Source organism: Trachemys scripta, chromosome 18, assembly GCF_013100865.1.
Source record: "Trachemys scripta elegans isolate TJP31775 chromosome 18, CAS_Tse_1.0, whole genome shotgun sequence".
NCBI classification, from domain to species: domain Eukaryota; kingdom Metazoa; phylum Chordata; order Testudines; family Emydidae; genus Trachemys; species Trachemys scripta.
In genome coordinates, this window is record NC_048315.1 from 5,929,281 (window position 1) to 5,946,246 (window position 16,966).

General features: G+C 41.7%; 1 protein-coding gene across 7 annotated transcripts in view; it reads right to left on the reverse strand.

Annotated features, from left to right (window-relative positions):
- The window catches only part of BCAS3 (BCAS3 microtubule associated cell migration factor), a 488,663-nt gene that overhangs the window by 16,702 nt on the left and 454,995 nt on the right, over positions 1–16,966 (reverse strand). For 3 of the 7 annotated variants that reach the window (XM_034752349.1, XM_034752352.1, XM_034752351.1), the window contains 2 exons: positions 13,516–13,683; positions 5,272–5,337 (listed from right to left, as the gene is read on the reverse strand). In XM_034752349.1, the coding sequence (XP_034608240.1) occupies positions 5,272–5,337; positions 13,516–13,683 (234 nt within the window). Of the gene's footprint in view, positions 1–5,271; positions 5,338–13,468; positions 13,684–16,966 lie in introns of all 7 variants that reach the window. The other 4 variants (XM_034752354.1, XM_034752353.1, XM_034752356.1 and 1 more) reach the window with 3 other exon arrangements.

The window sequence follows — 16,966 nt, forward strand, 5'->3', positions numbered from 1 at the left end:
TATTCCTTGTATCATCATGGAATTTGGTGTAATTTAAGGAGGTGCTAGCAAAAAAGGCCAAGATTATTTTATAAAACAGATCTATTTTACCTTGTGCCTCTTTAACCCTGAGCAGAAAAGTTGAAGATCTCTGATCTAACCAACTTTTAAAAAGAATATTTCTTTTGATGACTCCCTAAAGCAATTGTATGGAATTATGCTATAGACCTAAACAAATTCCATTTTTGCTGAGTGTCACTTTGGCTTGTCAGATTTTTCCATTTGCAACGAATAGTGCCTGCAAAACTATATCTGCATTATTTTTGTCCAAGGATAGTAGCATAGAACATTTAGCAACTATAAACAGAGTAGGATGAAAAATGCTACAGCATGAGAAGAGAGCTCAGGATATAATCTCTTCTGACCGGATGCCTGCAAGATGTCACTGAATTCTCTCTCTCTTAGTGCAACCCGTATGGAGCCAATATGAACTCCCAGCAAAGTGCTTAAAACCCCATTATTTATAATAACTGTTAAATGATGAGACATTGTTTACCTAGATCGCAAGATAAATTCTCACTTACAGAATGCTCGCCTGAGTGTCCTGAAAGTCATCTGGTTTTTATTTAAATGCAAAATGTAATTAGACTCTCAATAACACAGCAGAAGAATTCAGTAAGATATGGCTTTTCACTTACAGTTTAATATTAACATTTTCCCATAAATGTTAATGAATAAAAGTCTATTGTTTTATTTATGCTACAAGGCAGAGGGTAGGAATGGAGGGAAGGATAATATTTTCATACCATGACTGCAACGCTCTTTGACTTCCAGGGAGCTAACGGTGCTTAGCACCTCCCAGGGTCTGACTTAGAGACATCACCTCCTGCTGGTTACAGACGGAAGTGTTGCCTCTAGAAAAGACAATTCCAAGCATTAGGAAGTAGCTGAAGTGATAGGCAAGGACTGGATCAGCTGATCTACAATAAGGCCTTCTGTTAAGGTAAATCACTTTCTTCTTTCCTCCCCGTTGTCGCTGTCCTCATTTGGTGGTCAATCCTTCTTTACTTCCCTGGCCACCTCCCACTCTCCTCCTGATTAGTTCCCCTCTAAGCACTACAATGGCAGTATCACTGCTAGCTATGCCTACTGAGCCAGTGTGCCAGAGGAGGGGTGAAAAAATATGGGTCATCAGATGGGGCTGTGGGCCCAAGACAGTGAGGGTCCTTAGACACTCTGTTAAATGCCAAGTTTGGATAGCAAATCCAGATTTTCAGAAAGTTCAGGTTATTATTTATCTGATATCCTTTTCAAGAAACATATTAGGGAAATGACTGGTGTCCTAATTCAAAGTCAGGCAGCAAACGCTATGAAACCGTAGTAGAAAAGGGTCTGCGCACCTATGACTGGAAAGTGGGGTCTTCTATGAAAAGTCCTGTTATTTCTCTCCATGCCACAGACTGATGCTGCCCTCCTTTGGTTTAGGAGGCTCAGATGGCACTTCAGAGCTGCCCATCAATGCTGTTCCTAAATGTGCAGTACTTCCGTTATCTCAGGAGCTGAGCTGTTTCCGCAGCACTCCCGGTGGCTGCAGGTCTGAGGAACAAGAGACCGGACGCAGCGGCGGAACACGGGCCTCTGTGGCTGCATGAAACAAAAACCACAGGGCCAAGAGGTTGGCCCCTACTGGTGCATTTTAACTGTTTTGGTCTTTGACCTTCCATTTATTGACAAGGATTTCGCCGTGTTAATGTTTATTTTGTTGTCTAATGTGACTCATACTTTATTGTATCTTTCTAATAAGAAGTGTTCATTTCAAAGTTCTCCTGCTTAACAATGCATTGCTTAAATGGTTTCCATTCTATTTCCTTCTCTCCTATTTTCCCTAATGAGCACAATGCATACTTTATGAGGGCTTTTCAATAACTTTGGGTCTTTTCCTTTTCACGATACAGAGAACAGTACATTAATGACCAGAGGCTGGCGTAGATGCTACACAGAGGCCAGAACGGGGATTTAGCTACTGCTAGCATATTGTTTCAAGTTAAGCAAAGGGACCGATTTTCAAAGCGTGTATAAAATATGAGCTGGGAATCTACATTAATGGAAGATGCTCAGATACTATGGCTATAGGCAACAGTATAAAACACTGAGATGATCAGATAGATAGATAGATAGATAGATAGATGTAATCCTCTCCCCTCACCAACCTGGAATCTGGCCAGCCACCCCCCCCACATTCTACAACCACTACTTCAGCATCCATCCATCTATTTAAAATACTTATAGGCCCTTCCCCCCATTCATGCTTCACAATCTTTAACATATTTATCCCCATAACACCCTGTGAAGAAGAGCAGGGCTATTATACCCAGTTTACAGTTGAGGCACAGAGGGTATGTCTACACTGCAATTAAAAACTGCAGCTGGCCCATATCAGTTGACTCAGGCTTGCGGGACTCAGGCAAAGGGGCTGTTTAACTGTGGTGCAGACTTTGGGTCTTGGGCTGGAGGCGGGGCTCTGGGACCCCGTGAGGGAGGGGGAGGGTTCCAGAGTTCGGGGTTCAGCAATTTAATGGCCCCTCAGCCTGAGACCCGGATTCAGCTGACATGGGCCAGCCACAGGGGTTTAATTGCAAGGTAAACATACCCAGAAGGACTAAATGACTTGCCCAAAGTGGAGCAGCGAACTGAGGTGCAGGTACCACCTGAACTGCTGGACCATCCTTCCTCTCCTACCAGCCAGACTATAACAACAATGGTGGGCTGCTACAGACTCACTACACAAGGGCTTTGGCCAGGGGATCGGCGTGATCTGGACTCACTTGCTAATATCACCCTTCCCTTAAGTCTGCAGCAGTGCTCTGCAGCATGGAGGGGATGTACAGTCTCCTGGTGGGGCCTCTTTGTGACCTGCCCCCTATGCAGCAGAACTACATTCAGTCCTGCTACTCCAGGGACTTCGTGCATCTGTGCAAGGGATTTGCCCTTTAAGGCTCAAATACCTTGAGCTGGTGTCTAAGGAGGTAGGTGAGAGGGCTCTGGGATCCTCTTTACACTGTTCAAGCAAAAGGGCAGGATCCCTCCATAAAGCACAGGCCTGTGCTAAGATAGCACACTAGCCTGTACCTTCTGTCCCCAAGCTGGCTACTGTTAATACCAATGAATACTTTCAGCCTTATTCTTCACTGCTGGACTCCAGTTTTAGGCTGATGTAATGAGTTCTGTGTATTTACACTGGTGTAAAACTGGAGTGGTGAATCAGTCCTCTAGCACTTACGTAGCACATTTCATCCATTGCGCTCAAAGGACTTTACTAAGTGGGTATTATTATCCCCATTCTGCAGATGGGGAAACTGAGGCACAGCTGTTTGCCCAAAGTTACAAAATAAGTCTGTAGCACAGCTGAAATTGGAACCCAGGTCTTCTGACCCCCGGTGCACTGGGCCGTGGTGCTATCAGCGGTGAGCGCTAGCCAGCAGATGGTGGATGCAGAGATGTTGAAACCTGCAAAGTACACATGTACCCATCTCACGGAATGCAGCCCTGGCCTGCCAGATCTGTGCACATGTCTTCATCCTTGCTCTGCTATCATACCACCAGTCAGAGCAGGATTTGGCTAACAAAACATCAATCTGTCTCAACTGCTGGATGGTGGGAGCCATTTACCCATACCCAGAAATACTCAGACCCCAAGCTGCAGCCTACATACAAATAGCTGCAAGCGCCACTAAAAAGAACCACAGAATTATTGGAGTTAGAGATGGGGAAGTCCTACTAGGCTACCCAGTCTTCTACCCCCTGGCCAGTGCAGGATTGTTCCCTCTAGTAGACTCCCTAGAGCTTTGTCTTTGTCTTTTAAAAGGAAGATTTAATAAAGGAATAAACATGTAAAAAAGCCAAATGGATGGTGCTCCAAACCACGCAATGCAATTAGAAAATGACTTTAGAAACTTGTTAAAATCAATAGATTTTGCGGGTACCAACCTATATTTCATTAAGTAGCAAATGCCATCTTGAGGGATTGACACTGCAAGGTACTGAGCCCCCCCAAGCATAGAAGCCAAAAAGATGCTCAGCTCCTTGAAGGATCAGGCCCAAACGAATCCCTCCAATGGCCTGCTCCCATTCCCATTGAAATCAATGGCAAAAGCCCCAGTGATCCAAAAGGCTACTGCTTTAAAAGGATAAGAGTGTATAGGAGAGACAAACATGAACGAAGCCACACTAAAAAGAAGGGTTGTTCAGAATTTCATGTGGAACACCAATGTACTGCGGTAAGAGAATTAATCTACTTAATCATTTGAACAACAACAACAAATCTCTAAGGAGAAAGTCAATTGTTTTCCTGCTAACTGCTTTGAGACAAAGCAATGGAAGGAAAATGTCCAGTTCCAATAATGTCATAACGTGATTATAGTCTGCACAGAAGACCTAAAACACTTGGAGAACAATGAGTAAGAAATTAAGTTTCAAATTAAGTGCTGGCCCTACAGCGTGCCACTTCTTCATATTATGACAGGAAGGATGTTGCTGGGCTCATTTCACATATGCTAGCAGGTGATGCATGGATATGGTAATCATTTAATCACCTCCTACATTTTTTCCATTTCTTTCTCCAGGAGGAATGACAAATCTAGAAATGTGATTCCACTTTGTTTTATTATTATATTGATTTTCCTGCCTAGAGAAAGTGCATTTGTCCTCTAAACCGGCACACTGGCAAGAAAGGGTTAACAAAATGTTTATCACAAGGCTGGCTTCAGAGTTGAAAGTAATGTGATCAGTAATGAATTTTGTGTTACATTAGGTTGTATAAATGGACAGACAAGCGCAGACAACAAGTGGCCAGGAGTCGGGGCTAATCTAATGATGTAAAAATAGAGACAGCACCAATTATACTTGGGGCCAGCTCAGAGCTCCTGCAGGGACTGCAAATGAATAGGTACAAATCAAATTACTGACTAATAGACGCACTACAAGAGAGGGCAGTCAATGCTAAATGCATTAGGGCCTTGTGACCTCCCTGCTCTGAACAGCAGAATCCTAAATTTGACTTAAAAAAAAAATCAAAGAAACTCTTGTTTGGTTAAGAAGAGAGATAAAACAATGTTGCTTGTTAAATGAATTAAAACATTTAATTTTTTTTTTACCCTTTGTTACCATCTTATGTGAATACTGGACATTTCCAAAAACCTTTTCAAAACTGACAGCGGTTTTGCTTTTAAAACAACAACAAATATTCTCTGTGCAAAAGTTAAGACCTGATAACAATGCAGTTATGTTACATACCAAAACATTTCAAAGCCATGTGCCTCTCTGTGGAGATGTTTTTTACTGCTACTTCAACGGCTGTGTCTGTATCAAAAATAAAATATGTCTTTAATTTGTTTTTAAATAATAATAAAAAATAAAAAGGATTTTCCCAAAACAACATTTGATTATAAATAAATGCAATTGACCAGCTTATCAAATGGTAGAAAGTCAGAGTTGTCTCTTGGTACGCACACACCCTTTAGAAACATCACGAGACTTGCAGCTTCTTCTACAAATGGCAATGAACCTAAATTCACACTAAAAATATTTTTAGTAGCGGCATCATCGTCTCCATTCAAAACGTCCCTAAATAATGTATGGCCCAAAAGAAACTTCAGTGAAAGATAGAGTCACTCCTTGTCAAGCTCTGTGCAGCTAACAGAAGCTTTAAAGGGGAAATGGCTGATTTGGCAGCATGTGGCTGGAGAACCTCGCTGTTCCCCCACAGTGCAGGTTTAACAGTGGCTAATAGCCAACATTCCAAGGATTTGGTAATAGTTATTAAGTTAAAAACGCATTTGTTGGCCCTACTGCATGTATGAGTTGTCTGCTAATGGAAAGTTTATGGACAGTCACATAAAATGCACACTTGTGTGCAACTTGAAGTTGTCCAGGGACGAAGCGAATGGGAACCCAATTTTAGGGTATCTAATGTATTTAGCAGGATGTATATAATTTACCAGCTAAGATAGGCATACATATGCGGCACATGAAGAGACAAAGCTCTTGAAAGCAGACACAGGGTGTGCTAGAATGGAGATAAGAATACACAGACACTACACAGAAGAAAACTACAGGGAGAGGGCAATGACTACAATTATGCTGAAGAAATTTCAGAAAGTTAAATCAAACCCATTACAGGGTGGAATTAAAAAGCTATCAGACGACACTAAACACCTCACGTCTGGATACATTTTCAGTGCAGCATGCAGGAAATGTGGCACGCAATGCCAAACCCTCAGACGGCGTAAATCAGCGCAGCTCCATTGATTTGTGGGAAGATACACCAGTTCCTCAGCTGGTGAAAATTGGTGTGTGATGGCTGTCACGACTGATGGGAGATACACATTTATATCTCTGAACAGTGCTCATAATGGACCTGGAAGAACGTACATTGCCATACAGCGTGTGAGAGATAACGGAATGAGAATCTGTTAATGTAATAACGACGGTAAATGTGTGCTTCTCCTACGCTGTGCTTTGAAAAATATACCTCTGAAAGACTCCTATATATTGAAAAAATATTGAGACTTTATTCAGATGAATCTTGTGATGTAGAAATTGTTTGGAGCTCTTGGAGTTATCCAAGGGGAGAATTTGGTCTCGGAGCCTGGGATGAATGCCCCAAGCGTTCAAAGCCCCCTTTTAGTAAAAATGTCATTTTATGTGTCTGTGTGTTTGCTGCGTAAGCTGCCTTTGCATTGAATCTGTGCAGATGTCTGAGTGCCTAAAATGCCCTTCAGATGGCAAATCAATTACGCTGAATTTTTGTCCACCACCCAGTTCAAGGTTGGAACTGAGAAAAGATTGACAGGGAAGAGAAAGAACAAAATTCCCTTAGTTAAAATAAAGAAAGAAGGAAAGGAAAGAAGAGGAAGGAAGGGACGTTGTCTCTTAACTATTTATAATTCAGGCTCTGACAATCACTGTGCGTGGCTAACTCCATTCCTGGACTAAACATCCAAAGATAGGTGTCTACTCATCTTTGAGTCTCCACACACAGAGCTTGTGACCTTACCCATTTGTTCTACATAGAAGTTGTTCAGCATTGGCAGAATTCAACAATCAATGGGAATGAGATTCATTCGCTCCTCAATTTTAGGCAGATGAACATCTTTTTGAAGTCAATATATGCATGCATTGTGCCCTTTATTTCTTTTCGTGAACTTCAGAGATAGGCGCAAACCACAACATTCATATAAGGTTTTCAAAAACTTTCCCTCCCAAAGCTCGAAGGTGTTCAGGTCTGGGATTTTGGTTCAGCCCAGGGTAACAGTATGGTAACCAGATGCAACATTTGATTCTAGATGTGAGTTCAGATTCTGAGCTTTCCTAAAGTTCTCTCATACCAATCCTGAAGTTCAGAAGAACTTTGCTTGATCTCACACTGAAAGGCCACCTTCAGTTCACCCAACTGCAAAATGGGCACCAGATCCATCGTGTTAAGGCAGTCAGAGGCGGGCTGATGTGCTGCTGGCCACATCATTCTCTTGTGTACCGTTGGCTATGAAACTGCTCTCCCTCAACCATGTCAACTTGCTGAGCCATTGGCTCAGAGGAACTTTGACTTTTTGACCTTTTCTGTTCCTAAACTTCCAAAGTTGGTAGTTAACAGATTTTGCATTTTTGCAGGGGTCTCTAATAAAAAATTTACCTTGGCCTTTCATGGAAACTCAGCTGTAGTCACATTAGAATGGGCTTAAAATATTTCCCTTTAAATTCTGTTCTTACTGTTCTATACAAATCTTGTTGGTTTTTTTGACCATGATAATGGCAATGCTAAAAGTTTGCTGGGAGCAAAATTCATAGCTAGAGTTGGGCCCAAGCTGCAAAAATTGGGGATTTTTCTGCAGTGTCTGAATACATGATTTTAGCTTGAACCCCTCCCTGCTCTTGACACATGATCCAAATTAATTTAGAGAAACAGATTATTATTTTGCTGCATGATTTAGGATGCAAACTGAACTAATGCAAGGCTCTATATTTTATGATCAGTAAGAAGGCACACATCCTTACAAAATCTTACAAATATATAACAACGGAAGGATCCCAAGATTGCCAAATAATGTGTGTTTTGGTATTATTTGCAAAATAAAGTAGATATGAGCCAGCAATATAACACCGAGGCTGAAATACAAACAGTAATGGGGAAGATTTAGCAGACGAGCACTCCAGTATGAACTTAGAATCATCTGAGGAGAGTGAGTCAGATTCCACACTTACGAAGTCCCATTGACTTCAGTGGCATTACGCTCATAGTACTGCATTTGATGGGGGCACTGGTTGTGCCAGCATCAAGTCTATCAATGTAAAGCAGACTGAAGCAGATTCCCTTACTCTATGCTAAGAAAATATCCCAAACAGCATGAAATACGCTTGTGTTGTTTGTGTGTGTGTGTGGGGGGGGGGGGGGGTTTACAGGTGATTGGTGACTTATTCTTTGCAGACAAGTTTCTCCCTTCTAGACTATTTAATGAATTAAATCTGTTGAAAGTATCTATCGCTGCATTATCTATGTGCTTTCTAGAAATAATAGTAAGCCTGCAAAATCGTTGAGAATTATTCTTATGCTGCGAAGGCACGCTGAAGTCAATAGGGCAGAGGCAACTCAGCCTATGGGTTAAACCTCTCCCCAAGCCCACCCAGGGGGGCAGAGTTGCAATTCCCTGCCTCCCCCTTTGCTGCAAAGCTGCAGCAGAGCCAACCATGGCCACTACTGCTGCCCTGAGGTTGCAGTAGTTCCCATTGCTCCATGAGATTGAATGGCCAATGGCATCGTGGCAGATCCACTGGCCTCACCATGCTCCTCACATCCCTTAACTCAGCTGCTCAGGGAAGTGGACGGAGCTCCTATAGAGCTGGGTTCCACTGTATGCATGGGGCACGTTTGTTATGTGGTGTTGTCCAGATCTTGCCCTCCACAGAATCAAACTGTCCTGGGTTCTTTGCTTCTGAGACCCACTACACTTACAGAGGAGGGGGGCCGAATCTGTCCCCTACGGTACTTAGCATATTTACCTCTAACACCATACAGAAGTGTGAAACTGCACAGCAGAAATACTCTTCCCTGGTTACACTTCAGACCGCTTATTTTTAAGCACATTGCAAGTCTCTCATCCCATATTGTGGACTAAATTCCTGTTTTAAGTCTAGAGATGATCAAAAAGACCTGGAAGCTTAAGAAATGTACATTTGGGAAGCCTGCATCAATTAATGCACTTACTGATTATAGCAACAGAGAGTCCTGTGGCACCTTTAAGACTAACAGAGGTATTGGAGCATAAGCTTTCGTGGGTGAATGCCCACTTCGTCGGATGCATGCACCCACGAAAGCTTATGCTCCAATACATCTGTTAGTCTTAAAGGTGCCACAGGACCCTCTGTTGCTTTTTACAGCTCCAGACTAACACGGCTACCCCTCTGCTTACTGATTATAGTACATTTTTGGGGTGGGTGGGTGGGAGGGGAGTTACCTAGGGTGGAATTTATATGTCAGACTTGAGACAAAATAATACATTGCTACGGCAGCATTTCCAAGTAATAGAGCAGGTAAGAAACAAAGAATTAGTTAATATCTACTGCAAAAAATGGACCTTTGGATTATGAGCACGTGTTTCAAGTGTACTATTATAGGTATCAATCCTGCTTACTATACAAATCTCCATGCCAACTATGTCCTAACTGTTAAGGCATTAAAAGAATCTATTTATCTCTTGCCATTAAGAGCATGTCAGAGCCAATTGAGCCCTTGATAATGTCTCCCTGTCCATTCCATTGTCCATTTCTTCGTCTGTCCATCCAGACACTGAGAACTGAGCATAGAGCATATGTTTCAATTCAGTGCTAGTCGTTTTCATTCTTTTACGCCACAGTTCACATACAATTTTGTGGTTTAGTAAATGTCTTTAAAATGTTTTTAAACATTGTGTCTGCAAAGTATTCAAGAAGCATAAACAAGGATGAAAGCCAGCCATCACTTTAAGTCAAAATAAGTCACTTTTAGGATAATTAGAGATGGGGATTATAAATTCTATAATTTTGGGTCCAACACGGCACTATAAATACTGTATATTTGGAGTCAGTAGCAATATAGAAACTAATGGGAGGGGGAAGCAAATTTATGGTGTTCCTCAGCACAGATGTCTTTGCTATCATTTCATCAGACTGACAGGGCCGACAGGAATTCTAAGAAGCAAGGGCCATGCTAAAAGTTTGTGTGTTTTTATAAAAGAGACAAATGGCTAATTCAGCCAAAGACTGTCAAGATGTGGCTAGTTTTTTTGGGGGGTTAAAATAATCCTACTTACTAGGAGCCAACAAGGACACTCCTTTGTTTGATCTGGAGTGATATATCATCAATTTATCTTTTTCAATTTCCTAACCAGTATATAGCTGCTAGCCCTTTAACGTGATACGCAGCTGCTTGGCAAATGGCTGGTTGCCAGTCTGTCTGAGAAAAACTACGCCATGTTACTGATGCGGGTTGATTCCCTGGGCAAGAGGATCTTCCACATCTCAACACAGTAGGGCAGCACACTTTGTAAGGCCATTTGATAATGTGGATCTCATGAAAGGGGAAAGCTGAGTTCAAGAGTTGAGATGGGGTGGGAATGTGGGGGTGAGGTGCACATAGGAGTTCAGAGCCTTAGGAATCAGTTTTATCTCCTGTATGAAACCAACATTTGCCAGGATTTGAGCCTCAAATCCCAGTTCCTGAGAAGAAAATGTGGTACTGACTAGACAGAGCCCGATGCATAACAACAAACAACAACATGGTTGAGGGCTAATATGCATGTAACTCACAGGTGAGTTGAGGTAATCCCAGTGTTACCTGCTACTACGCTAGGATACCTAGAGTTCATGCTTTTGCATGGTATATATCTTACACTGTACAAAGATTATCCAAAGGAAAGATGTATATGCCTGGGGGGAAAAGAGGAGAACGGTCTTTTTGGAAGACTTAATTGAATGGCTTCCCTCTGAAAATTGTTCACCTTTGTTTTCACCCTTATAAGCCTCCTATATGCTAAATACTGTGGCCTAAATTTCATCTTTGTTATGTCAGTTTAACCCCCAATAAAACGGATGCCCAGTGCAATTAGTGGGGTTGCACTTGTGAAACTGAAAGGAAAATCTAGCACTAGGTTTCTTTCTTATTTTTTGATTTATAATCTGCAGCTACCAGAGTCTCTGGGTGCACTTACAAATATTTGAAGAGCAGACAGCTTCTGAAGGGGAAAGTCCAACTTCTTTGGGTGAACTACCCATAACAACAAAGCAATCCTCTTTCCAGAATGGAAGTTTCCTAATATTAGAAGACTTTTTTTTTAACTCTTTCCAGGTACTGGATCCAGAGCTCTTGCAGCTCCTGTTAAAGCTAATAGGCCAGATTCTGTCATATGACTGAGCTGGAAAGTGTGCAGGACAAGGAGGTGTGTGCTTGAAACTCACCTCTTGCCTCCCTTGGTCTGGCTGCAGCTTGAGTAATATTCTAAATGTTACTAGGCTGTGGCAGCCACAGGGCAGTGAAAACACAGCTGGGGATTAGTATAGTGCCAGGGTGCCCCATTTTCTCTGGCCATTCCTCCTTTTCCCTGCTCTGCTGGCAGCAGGAAGATTGAGTGAGGTAAGAGTCCCTAAGTTAGCTGAACATCACAAGAGGCTCCTTCTTAAACGGTGATGGAACTTCCTTGGGCTACTTAAAGCAACTTTAGGGCCACATTTCACTAGTGGTGCAAAGCAGCCATGCAGAAGCATCTGGCCCAATATTTGTAAGGGTATTTAAGGCCCATATAAGGTCTAGCTGAAGGATAAGAGCCAGCTCCCACGAACTGCAGTGTCACTAGTCACCTTAACCTAGCATCTCCAGATTGCTTTAGCTGTCACAGCAAGTATCATCCTACAAACTCCACGACCCTTTGAGAAGGCTGTAAAATGCACAGGTTGGGGGGGGGGGGTAGATGGCCCGTCGCTTTATATGGACGATGCCCCTCCAAAGTGCATTATAGTTGGTATCAATACGTACCAAAATAAATAAAACACTTGTAGAGCGTTTTCCATTTTTATAGCACTTTGAAACTGTTAGAGGATTAAGCTCCATAACAATCCTATGAGGTATAGTTATCCTTATCTTACAGAGGAGGGAATTGAGCCAAAGGGATGTTACGTAACTTGCCCAAGGCAGCAACAGGAATAAGTACAAGAGCTGGAACTGGAACCCAGATCAAGTGCTTAGATCATCACTTTCTGTCAACTGCCAATCTTAAACCATCACTTAATTCCATCGTCATCCAGCAACGATGTATAAAGTCCGAGAGGTTCCAAACAGGTCAAAGATTACCAGTGTGGGATGTAAAGGTTGCTTCTGGACCAAGAAAGCCAAGTTATATTTATTTGACATGACATGTGCAAGCCCCAGGTTTTCCATTCCCAGGCTCCTCTTCCTTGAGACAGCAGGGACTGGCAGCCCTATGACAAAGGTGGAGTATCTTGTGTTGCTCAACAGTGACTCCACTGCAAATTAAGGGCCAGCACTGATGGGAGTCTTATTCAGTCCTCTACAGCTGGATCAACAACAACAGGGGACTAATGGGAGGTTAGTGGAATGGGGAACCCTCAGGAATACCTGGGGGACACAGCAGAAAGAGAAAAGTCAGTTTCTAATATACAAGGCCTTACATAATGCCAATATGTTGGCATGTTCAGATGTTCACTGTTATAGCTCGTTCTTTTTTTCTTCCCAGGCATCTCGCCAAAATGAGGACATGGTGACAAATGAGTGGGCATCTGATATTAGAAGCTACCACTGATATTAGCTGCTGGTCACAACATGAATAGTGCACAGATCATAGTCAGATATGTCCTTTTACTAGAGGGTATTTTTAAAACAATTCAGAATTAACAAGAGAAGTAAAACCCACAATTACTCTTAGCGCTAGCATTTCTGAGCGATTCCTGTCTCTAGGGCCGCTGTGAGCAGTGTAATCTCTGAAGTGCCATTCCATTTATGTAAATACACTGTATAATTTATCAATATAATGGACAGTGATGAAGATGGATTAATTTGGATTACAGAACCAGCACTATATAGTGGCTTTACCGAGAACAGATAATTACACAGACAGAATCTAATTTGAATGTTGTTTTGATCATTGTCTGCACAAACAGCAGTTTGCAGAAAGCATCTGATGCTAGGGGGGCTCAACTCTTTGGGCCCACGTCACCAGAGCAATACAGAAAAAAAAAAGCCTAAAATGTAAACATTTCTCTTAAAGACATTTTGAGGATTGCAAGATTCTGTACTTATGTGATCTGCCAATATTTTCTTCCTATTAAAGACTGCTCCCATGGTTGGGGAAGACTCTCGCAAAAGCCATGTAATCTCAGAGGTGTCATGTGTGTGGTTTGCTGAGAAAAAGGGAAGCAAAATTTTAACGAGTTAAAAAAAAATCACCATTGGGTGAGATGTATGTGATCTCTGATCACACTTCTTCTTTGTACCTGTTCCTGATCCCACTATGTCCCTGCTGGGTGACTCAGACATTGCATCAGCCAGCCGTTCCCGAAGGCCCTCTTCGGTGTGCTCAATGGAAGACATGTGACGGAGACCAAAGCTCTCAGGCCAACTTCCACAGACTTCCAGCAGGGTCACGCTCCGATCAAAGGCACCTTTAAACAAACAAATGGGAAATGCTTGTTGACTAGTGTAGACACCAGAACTAATCTATGTCCATACCCATAATATGTTAACATTGCAATAATTCACAGAAAAGGCTGAACTGTTTGGAATCCGAGTTCACAATGTATCTGAAAGCCAGATTTTGGCACATTAATTAAAATAGTGACGTTAAAATACACAATGCGTAGCAGAAACAGGTAGCTACAGAATAAACTAGTAGCCTTTTTTGATCATTTGAAAGCAAAACTGTCAGGTTAAAAATCATGGGCCTGATTCTGTTCTCACACTAGTGTAACACAGGAGGAACTCCTATGAACTGAATGTAATTACACTGGTGTAAAGCCAGTATAAGTGAGAGAATTTATTTTTTTAAAAATCTGTGGTCTATGTCACTAATAACATCTTAGACAATTAAAAATGAAATTTAAAAAAAAATCGGATTTGTCTTTTACTAGGTATTTGTTGAACTTTTTGCATTCCTCTTATCTTGGACAATGAAAATAGACTAGTTGTTTCCTTTTTGCTAACAGTCAAAATTTCTAGTCAATTTCATTTTCATGTTCTCATGCACCAGCACAATATTGTGCTGTTTGGGCTTTGAACACAGCTTTGGAGGATGGAGTGCAATGTTAATTTTATTTTTAAAAAATGTTTCCAGCGGAATAAAAAAGCGCTTCTATTGATCTAAGTTTCTGTGTGAGTGCGTTTCTACAAAAATGACACTTTAGGCCAAATAGACCTGAACAGCGCCCCTTTCATCAGTGATGCAATAGTGGAGATGCTGGCTGTTGTGACAGAGTGCAATGATACAGTCTCCAGAAAAGATACTTAAACTAATTCCTTAACTTGAAGTTGTTTCCTAATTCAAAATAGTACATGATGTTCTGCTGAATGCAAAGATTAGATTCCGAATCCAAGATCACTTCAAAGTACAAATTAAAATGATTCTACTTTATTATACAGCAAGTCTTCTGTGAAGGCTTACTTTAAATCATTCCCACTTGATTACAGTTATGCTTCGTTGCTTCAAACACATACCATTTACTCAACTATTAGGAAACCGAATATGCCGCATTTATTGTGCCTGGTTTCTGCCAGCCTACGAAGGGGAAAAAATGCAAATGCCAATGTTTCTCAAAGTTAAAAGTACATGAAACACGTCCTTGTTATCAGGCCTTTGGTTCTCCCCTTTGATCAGCCGTCAGAAACTATCTACACTTGTACACTGTGACTGTACAGCTTCACAGCACACTCTCTGCCAATGACAGGTGGTAATAGAAAGGGTGAGAGACCAAGCCCCGCGGCAGGCGTCCCTTCCTCTGATAACGTCCAAAGTACTGGGTGATAACCGTTAGTAAACACTTGGGGAGCCAGTTAATCCATACATCAGCAAAGAGGGGCAGATAATTTTGAACTCTAATAGCATGGACAAAAGCACAGGGGATGGCATTCAGGGATTTATATGGGCTGCAATGGTGACTTCTGGCTCCTGAATTTCATCAGTGCATACAACTTTGATTTATCTCTTTGCCTGACTGCAGAGCAGATTCCTGGCATTAGAAAACCATCAACACTGCAATGGACCTCTACAGAACGGGAACGTGGCTCTTGTGCGACACATGCACTTGAACGATGGATGAATCCCGGGTTGAACCTATAGGAAGGATGACCAAATATTTCAGCTTTTTAATGGGCCTTTGGATCAATATGGCTTCTCCAGCCATTTAGTTTGTTTTTTTAAGGAAGCCCTATAAAGGCCCTTTGAGAAAATGCAGCGAGGCGGGGGAAGTTCCCCTGTATTCGGATTTATGCATCGCATCCATGTTGCCAGCTTCCCTAACTGTATATGAAATAGCAAGTTTTGGCTCTCTTTTTTTTGAACTTTTCTTTTCAGAATGTTCTTATATTGCCTTATGGGGCCAAATCTGGAGGCCCTAACCCAGCTTCTACTCTGCTAATCCCCCACTGACTTCAATAACTTTTGCTAGGGCCATATAAATACCTGGATAATCATTATGGGACTTTTATTACCAAATGCAAATATAATATGATAGAGGGAGGACTGTCAGAGACTCCTCCAGGTTTTCCCCATTGAGCTAGAGAACGATAATGAGAGATCTATTCTTTATTAGTGTCAGCTCTTATTCTGAAAGCAAGAAGCTAAACAATTCCTGCCGCTATGAGCAGACATATGAATAATAAAGCAAATGTTTTTTGAAGCTCTGCCAAGACGAATGCATACGTGCACAAGTAGAAACTTCACAGAGTGCCCCTCTCTAGTTCCAGAGATACTTGAGTGAGAGCAAAGGAGACAAGTGTAGCATTACCTCTACAATCAGGGCCCAAGAGCTGCCAAAAGTTCTTAGCAGCAACGTGTGAGGTGCAAGTGTTAATGTAAATGCAGGTTACAGGGATTAACTGCATCGAATGCTTTCTTGTAAAATAAACTGAAAGGCTTGTGAAGCTCTAGTGTTATCTTTTCCTCCCTTTTCACTCCTTTTCCACATTATGTGTACATGTCTGGTAATAAATTTCATGTCAGGGCATCTAGCTACGATTCACCCACCACAACTGTAGGCCCAAACTTGATTATCAGTCTTTTAATAGCACGGAGTGGAGGTGCAAAGGGGCTTTATGCTGGCAGATAATCTCTGCCTGGTGTACTGGGCTCCACAAATGTATTCTTACTCTATTATGTAACACTGATTTGTTAAACTAGCTCTACACCAGAGCAACACACAAATACTCTGAAAAGAGCTAACAGGACTATGGAGTGTTTGAGAGTCTCAAAAAATCATAATCTATTACCAAAAACAAAAACAAAAAATCAATCCATCCATCTTTATCCATCCATTTATCATATTCACACAGCGCCAATCACTGTATTATCTAGGTGTCATAATGGAGGAAGGAGTAAAGATGGGCCATAACTGCTACCATTTATACAATTCACACCCTCCCTGATCCTTGGCAATCCAGATAAAATGGAACCTAACCTCAAACCACCCAGGATTATTTTGTACTGTTAAGTCAAAATCACCAGTTTTGCCTGTCTTCACAGTAAAAAGTCTATCCTGAATTTCCTCAGGAAGGCTAAGATTAGTTGCCATGTATCTTCAAATATGCCTTGCCATTGGATCAGTAGACAATAGTCTTATCAAAGGGAAATAATTCTCCAATTGCAGAATTAAGAGCAGGATATTTTTACACTTTGGACAACAGTTTTGTGAAGTGTATGAAATCACTGACGGGCTGGTTTCCAAAGAGTTTTAA